The sequence below is a fragment of the Podarcis muralis genome, chromosome 17 (assembly GCF_964188315.1).
Source record: "Podarcis muralis chromosome 17, rPodMur119.hap1.1, whole genome shotgun sequence".
NCBI lineage: Eukaryota > Metazoa > Chordata > Lepidosauria > Squamata > Lacertidae > Podarcis > Podarcis muralis.
The window spans coordinates 34150658-34158866 of record NC_135671.1 but is presented as its reverse complement, the minus strand read 5'-3'; the positions used below and the strand labels follow the sequence as shown (position 1 = coordinate 34158866).

The following is an 8209-nucleotide window of genomic DNA, read 5'->3' as shown; positions in this document are numbered from 1 at the left end:
ACCACTTAACAGGGACAACATTTGCCTGCCTCCAGTCTGTAGGGACTTCACCCGTTCTCCAGGAATTCTCAAAGATTATAGACAGAGGCTCTGAGATTACATTCTCCAACCCCTTTAGTACCCTTGGGTACAGCTCATCAGACCCTGGAGCTTTGAATTTGTTTAACGTAGCTAGGTGTTCCTTTCCCGCCACTTCTCCTATATTGGGCTGCAGTTCCCTCCTTGCATTGTTTATTGTGTTCTCACCAGGTTGGGCACGGCTTTCCTTTTGGATAGAGGACAAGTAGGTGCTGAGCAGCCTCCACCTTCTCTCTGTCACTCAAGAGCATTTCTCCGTTTTCTCCCCGCAGAGGACCTAGCACTTGCTGCTTCTTCCTGCTGCTTTGAACATAACCAAATAAACCTTTATTGCGTGGCAAGTCCCCCTCCCCCCTTGAGAAATAAATACACATGACACGGTATTTAAGGTTAATGGGCGAAAACAGCCACAACTTTATTGATTGCAGGAATTGAGCTTAGGTATTGGCTTAGGCCTATCGGCTATCAGCTGGAGAGGCGAAGAGAGGGCGGTCCTCAGGCACTCCGGGCATAAATAGCCCAGGCCACAAACACACACCCCCGACCAGCCGATTGGCTAGGCAGGGAGATGACACGCCGGAGGATTCCCTCATTCTTGCAGGGGCTGTGAGCCAGCCCCTGCGTGCGTGGGGAGGGCGTGGGCCCGCAACCCCACCTCCTCTTCAGTTCGGAAGTGGCTTTATTATCTTTCACCTCTCTTGCAAGCCTGAGATCATTCTGAGCTTTAGCCCGCCTGACCTTTCCCCCTGTCACAGTTGGCTACTCATGTATACTCTTCCTTCACAATTCCCCTTTAAACCCACAGTGTGAATGTGGCCTAGGTTAGCCCTCTTGGCCAGGATTCCAGCAATAAGTGGGTCCTGATCCACATCGAGAATAGCAAACAGCTGCTCTCTCCCGTGTTCCGTGCTCTTCCAATGCCCACCTGCCTCAGCCGATGGAATGTCCACATTCAAAAAAGCATGAGAAACTGTTAGCCTGGCCATGGAATTTTCCACCACAGGAGAGGACATTTGAACCGGTATGGTGGTTCCTCCTCCCTCTTTGTCGTCTCCTTTGTCATCTAGAAGTCTCTGGAAATACACTTTAGAAGATTAAATGAGAATTCCTGGGACTAGAGGAATATAATTATTGGGGTATCTTCCTCTCTCTGGTGTCCACCCTTCCTCCTTTTGGTCCTTCTTATCACCCGGAAAGGTGACCACAACAGCTTCTGAGAAGAGAAACTCGTGGCGCCTAGGCCCTAAAGTTGCGGAGGCCTTTAGAGTCAAAGGTTTAAGGACGGCCAGTGTTTTGGTTACCCTAACTCCATTTGCATATGCCAGACAGCAGTGGGCGCTTCACCTTTTTAAACTCTCTCACAACCAAATGATGTTGGCGACTGTCAAGAGAGAGATGGTGGCAGTGGCAGGAATTGCCTTGTGTTTTCTTGAGCACGCTGACAAGTCTAAAAAAGCCTCTTGAGAATTAATGATTGGTGGGGATGTTAAGTCAGAAAGCCCAGTCTGTCTCCTCTCTACTCTAGGCTGTTTAAGGATAGTGAATAGTGGAAGCAAATCATGGCACGTGGTAGCGGTGGCCTCCACAAATGGTTGGTTCTGCAGTTGACGAATCCTGTTATTTTGCTGGGGTTCCTCCTTCCCACCAGCTCATTTCCTGCTCCTGAGTATACGTGGTATGAAGTGATCACCCCAAGGCAGTTGGTGCTTTTGGGAGGGAAAGCCAAGAAGGATGACCTTTCCTATATCCTCAATGTATCAGGAAAGGACTACGTCATTCAGTTGAAGCCCAGGAAGGATGACTTCCTGGTCAAAAACCTCCCACTCTTCACATACAGTTCCCAGGGCAGGCGGATCGAAAGTCATCCCTACATCCCTGTTGAATGCTACCACGAAGGGCATGTGGATGGCGTAGCCAATTCGCTTGTGGTTCTTAAGACCTGCTCTGGCTTGACAGGATTCCTAAGTATCAGAGACAGAAATTATGGCATAGAGCCTTTCCACAATTCTTCAGCTTTTCAGCACCTTCTCTACCTGATCAACGAACCAAAGCCTTGTATGTGTGGAATGAGAGCTCCAGTTGCAAAGCGTCAGGCAGAAGAACTGGAAAGGGGGACCCGGCGTGACCCAAGGCACCCAAAATACATTGAGCTGTACATTGTTGTGGACGAGAAGCTGTTTCAGTTTGAAGGTGCCAATGAAACCAGGATGGCATACCTCATTTTGGACATAGTTAACTTAATGGGTGTGCACTTCCGGGTGCTGCGCACAAGTATTGTCCTGATTGGACTGGAGATCTGGAACACAGGCAACCCTTTTGGGGTTACAAAAGACGTTGGGTTGCTTCTGAATAATTTCAACAGCTGGAGAGTGAACGTTCTTGCGAAGCGGATGAAGCACGACACAGCCCTGTTGCTCACTCACCAGGAGTTCAAGCACACCCTCGGGAAGTCATACGGTAATGCCATCTGCAGGCCAAGCTATTCTGCAGGGGTTTTGAGCTACTTGCAGAAGAATCCAATTCTCTTTTCAAGGGCCATGTCCCATGAGTTGGGTCATCACATGGGGCTTGAGCACGACGAATCCAACTGTGTTTGTGGAGGATACAAAACCTGTGTCATGCATTCGTACCAGGCAGAAACGAACAAGTTCAGCAACTGCAGCATTCACACTTTTGCAGAACTTGTGCTGAAAGGGAACCTGGACTGTCTGGCCAACAGGCCCCAAAAAATACCACCTATCAAGCATTGTGGCAATGGAGTGTTGGATAAGGGAGAAGAATGTGACTGCGGCGGCACGCAGAGGTGCAGGCAGAATCTTTGCTGCAACGCTGACTGCACCTTGAAGCCACGTGCACAATGCTCTTCTGGGCCATGTTGTAAAAACTGTCACTTCCGTCCAAGTGGAGACCTTTGTCGAATTCAGATCAATGAGTGTGACCTTCCCGAGTACTGTAGTGGGAAATCTGAGTGGTGCCCCAATGATGTGTACATGCAAGACGGGACGCCGTGCAGCAAACACGATTCCCATTGTTATGCCAAGCAGTGTTGGACTCACAACTACCTGTGCGCCAGGATCTTTGGCTATGGAGCCAGAGCGGCTCCAGCATCCTGCTTTCAGTCTCGGAATACTGTGGGGGATGAGTATGGCAACTGTGGCAGGGATTGGACAAAAAGTACTTTTGTGAAATGCCAGCCTCAAGACGTAAAGTGCGGGAGAATTCAGTGTAGCAACGTCAGATACGTACCTTCAATACCACACTATACCGTGACTCCCACTGAGTTGTCAGGCGCTGGTGCTGGCTGCTGGAGCGTGGCCTACCATGGCGGGACAGATTTTGTGGATCTCGGAATGGTGCCTGACGGCACTCCATGTGGCCCTGGGAAACTCTGCAAGAACCAGACGTGCATTTTCAGGAAGAAGGCAGTGTGTGATCCCAATAAAAAGTGCAGTGACAGAGGTGTTTGTAACAACCGCAATAACTGCCACTGCAACAACGGCTGGGCCCCTCCGAACTGCAAGTTTTGGGGGTCCGGGGGAAGCATTGATGGTGGGTCTCCAAGGCAGAACTGGAGCACAAAAGTCGTGAAACAAGCTTTTGAAACAGTGATCCCTCTAGGAGTCCTGGTTCTTGCCGTTATCACTTTCATTGTGCCAAGGCTGTGGAAGCTACCAGGATGGTTTAGGCAATTCACCAGCTCACAGGTTGGAGGGAATCTGCAAGGCAGCAGCCCAGATGTTGACAAAGTTGATTCCTGTCGCTTTTGCAAAGCAAAGGAAGGATTGAACTTTACAGATTCCAAAGAGTAATGCTTGTGGACATTTCAAGGCATCCTTGGACCTCCTGTTAAGACATCGACTGCACTCCAAAGCATCTATAATAAAGCAGAGGTTGGTGGCAAGTGGACTCCAGTTCCCATCATCCCTGGCTGTTGACCATGCTGCGCCAGTGGCTGATGGGAACTGTAGTTCAGCCGTATGTCGGGGGCGGCGCACATGCTCCCTCATCCCAGAAATAAATTTCCCCTGTATATAGTCCTTATAATAGGAGCAATTGTAATACGGTCTTTGCTCTAATAAAATTTTCATTTTCCCCCAGTTGCAAAAGCCTTAAGAAGAATGCACTGAAATAGTTTAATGAAATCAAATGTTTCACTCCGTGCTGTGTAACCTAGCAGTAGTAAAACAGTTTGTCCTTGTTGGGTGACTAACTCAGAACTTCAAGGACCGTTAAGTGTCATTTCACTAGCATTTAGGAACTGGGTTTGCACAATTAACCATGTGTACAAACTTGGCTTTCCCTCACTCGCCCTTTTCATCCAGGGTGAAACAGCAAAGACATAACATGAGAAGAGTCCTGCCGAGTCAGGCCAATGGCCCATCAAGTCCAACATCATGTTCTTACAGTGGCCAAACAGAGGCATGTGGTAAACCCACAGGCAGGACCTGAGCACAAGATTCTCTTCTTGCAATTTGATGGCCAGGGCTGAGGGCAGTTTTGGTTCAAAGCGGCTGGAGGACACCATGTTGGCCAAAACTGAGCTTAGGCTGAGCAAATGATGGAAGAGAGACATGCTTATATGGCTGCTCAAACTTGCCCAGGAGGGAGTCCCATTGCAGGGGTGGCACTTGCTTCCAAGTAAGCATGCAGAGATGTGCACAACTCGCAATGTATTCAAAGGGCCCCCTCGGTGTGTACAAGCGTACACACACACACACACACACACACACACACTGGTGTGGCGTGTGTATGAGTCAGTGATAGCGCAGTAGTTAGAGAGCTGGACTAGGTCTGGGAGAGCTCACAGGGTGGCTCTTGTGCCAGTCACAGTATCTCTGCCTAACCTACCTCACAGGGTTGTTGTAAGGATAAAGTGGGGAGGAGTAGGAGGTAACCCAGCTTGAGCTCTTTGGAGGAAAGATGAGATACGAGAAGAAGAAGTGTTTGGATTTGATATCCCGCTTTATCATTATCTTAAGGAGTCTCAAAGCAGCTAACAATCTCCTTTCCCTTCCTCCCCCACAACAAACACTCTGTGAGGTGAGTGGGGCTGAGAGACTTCAGAGAAGTGTGACTAGCCCAAGGTCACCCAGCAGCTGCATGTGGAGGAGCAGGGAAGCGAAGCCGGTTCACCAGATTACGAGTCCACCGCTCTTAAGCACTACACCACACTGGCTCATATAAATGCTAACAGTAATAATATCCAAGACAATAAATGCCACATGTTCCCTTTTGTCTTTACTGTTGAGTGGAAAACGACAAAAACAAGCAGCTCTGAGGAAGAAAAGGTCGGCCCCACAGCAGCCTATTATCACACACATCCAGATTCCAACACAGTCCTGGAATAATCTCCTGTACAGGAACTGCTACAGAATTAAAAGAGGCTCCCCCTCGCCCATATAAATAATGGTTGTCAAACACACCATCCAGGTCCCACGACGAAGCCTCAGCTTTCCTGCTCCACCAAAAGGCTCATTGGGGAGAGGTTGCCGTTGCTGCTGCCACTGGCCAGTCGCGGTCTTGCTCCTTGTGTAGACCAGTCCTTTTCTGAATGCCAGAGTTCTTGCCCGTTCCCTCCCACCTCGTAGGTTACAGGGCGCTGGACTGGATAAGGCCTCTTTAACATGGCAGGGCACGGGTGGGATCAGGTGGGGAGCCTGGTGGGCCAAGGTGGCTGGGCTGCCCACCTTCCCCTCTGGCAATACGTGACAGCGAGGAGGGGGTGCCAAAGGAGTGGGAGGAGAGAGTTTCGGGTGCTCAGCCAGAGGGACTCCAAAAGCTCCCTTGCTCACAGCGCCGTGGAGCCCGCAGCAGACTTGGTCTATGCCTGGCGGCCAGCGGCAGGGAGCGTGCTTTCGTAGAACCTCTTCTGGGACCGCAGGAGCGGCGCCTGGGTCTCGCCGTCTTGGCAGGCCCTGTGCTTCATGCAGCGGAACGTATGCTGGGTCCAGCAGTAAACAGCGCAGTTCAGGAGGCCCTGGGATGACGCCGTCAGGGCCTAGGAGAGAGATGGGGAGACGGGCAGGGTCAGTGGCTTCAGCAGAACTGGAGAGCAGCAAAATTCCAGTTGAAGCAGCGGAATCTGGCGGTGCCATTTCAATCAGCTCTCCCCCCCCTCAAGACCATGAGGACTAGCTCCTTAATTTACTTTTTTGGGGAAGGAACACAACACAGCACTAAAGCCCTTGATCAGCATGCTGAAGGTCTTGGGTTCGAAACCTGGCACCTCCAGGTAGGTCTGGGAAGGACCCTTGCCTGAAAGCCACTGGTCCAACTCCATGAAATACCGTATTTTTCGCTCTATAGGACGCACAGGGCCATAGGATGCACTGGACCATAGGAGGGGGAGAACAGGGGGAAAAAAATTCTCCCCCTCTCTGCTCAGAGCCCCTACAGCGAAACGGCAGGATAAACGGAGCCCCTTCCATTTCTCCTCCCGCTTCACTGAAGGGGCGCTGTGCAGCTCTCCCTCTCGGCTGAAGCCAGGAGAGTCTTGCTCTCCCAGCTTCAGCAAAAGGAACCCGAAGCCTTTGGAGCGCATCGTGAGGTCCCGCTGCGCTCCAAAGGCTTCAGGGATAGCCACCTGAAGCCTTTGGAGCGCAGCGGGAACTCATGCTGCACTCCAAAGACTTCGGGGTCCTTTCGCTGACCGACCCCTCTCACTCTCCAGGCTTCAGCGAAAGCAACGTGAAGCCTCCGGAGCGCAGGGGGAGCTCTCCCTCTGCGCTTCGGAGGCTTTGCGTTGCTATCGCTGAAGCCAAGGAGCCTGCATTCGCTCCATAGGACGCACACACATTTCCCCTTAATTTTTGGAGGGGGAAAAGTGCGTCCTATAGAGTGAAAAATACGATAAGTGAGCCGCAAGGGTATTACCGCACAGAAAGGGATGCGGGTGGTGCTGTGGTCTAAACCACTGAGCCTCTTGGGCTTGCCGATCGGAAGGTTGGTGGTTCAAATCCCTGCGACGGGTGAGCTCCCGTTGCTCTGTCCCAGCTCCTGCCAACCTAGCAGTTTGAAGGCACACCAGCGCAAGTAGATAAATAGGTACTGCTGTGGCGGGAAGCTAAACGGCATTTCTGCGCGCTCTGGTTTTTTGTCATGGTGTCCTGTTGCACCAGAAGCAGTTTGGTCATGCTGGCCACATGACCCGGAAAGCTGTCTGCAGACAAACGCCGGCTCCCTCGGCCTGAAAGTGAGATGAGTGCCGCAACCCCAGAGTCGCCTTTGACTGGACTTAACTATTCAGGGGTCCTTTACCTTTTACCACACAGAACCTGTGGGCTGCACACTGTCTTGTCGCATGGGGGGGTGGGGTGTGCGAGGCCAAAATTTGATGCTCCCCTCAGCCCTCCCACCTCTTTCCTAAAGGTGAGAAAATGCTAACTAGGTTTTGGAAGGAGGCAGCAGCCCTTGCAGCTCCTTCCCAAAGCCCAGCGCCTCGCTTACACAATGCCAGGGCTGGGGCAGGGGCATCAAAAGTTGCCAAGGGCCGCCCAAAACGGCCTTGAAGGCCACACACTGGACCACCCTGTTTTATTTCTTCATCAGCTTCTTGCCAAGGCTGCTTGCCAAGGTGATGCTTTTTTCTGTCCCGCACCTGTAAGCTTCTCCTGGAGAATTTCGAATTCAACATAGGCATGGCCTATGCTAGACCCTTGCCAGAAAGAAAAGCTGCCAAGCAGACTTAAAAACGGCAGAGCCAATTGATGGGGATTTTGGAACTCAATCTTGGATATGTGACTGTAAAATTTTAATCTGAAAAGCCAAATAAATAAATTTATGTACATATAAAGGATTTTGGAACTCAATCTCGGAACATCTCTTCCCCACCCCCCACCCCAATATACCTATCAATATTCCTGCCGCGGGAGTCCATCTGCCTCCCCTTTGTAGCTTTGCCGAGGGAGGAATTTTGGGTCCTGAGCTCCTTGGGGCAGAGATCCACCTCCGTCTCTTCCTACTCCGTCCAGCTCCAGGGGCGCCGATGGTTCCAGGCAGGTAACCGCGTCCCAGCCAAGGCGCCGCCGAAGTCGAGGAAGGGCGCTGCCCAGGACGATCGGATACTCGCAGGGCAGCTCGTGGGAACTCCAGCCCGCGGGTTGGCTGGCTGGCTGGCTGCCGCCGTCCAGGC

General features: G+C 51.5%; 1 protein-coding gene across 1 annotated transcript; it reads left to right on the top strand.

The window, feature by feature from the left end:
- Nucleotides 1–1625: 1625 nt before the first annotated feature.
- Nucleotides 1626–3887, top strand: LOC114588091 (disintegrin and metalloproteinase domain-containing protein 21-like). Its single transcript, XM_028713019.2, has one exon. It carries the CDS (start codon nt 1638–1640, stop codon nt 3885–3887), a length of 2250 nt encoding a protein of 749 aa, XP_028568852.2. The 5' UTR covers nt 1626–1637.
- Nucleotides 3888–8209: the final 4322 nt, after the last annotated feature.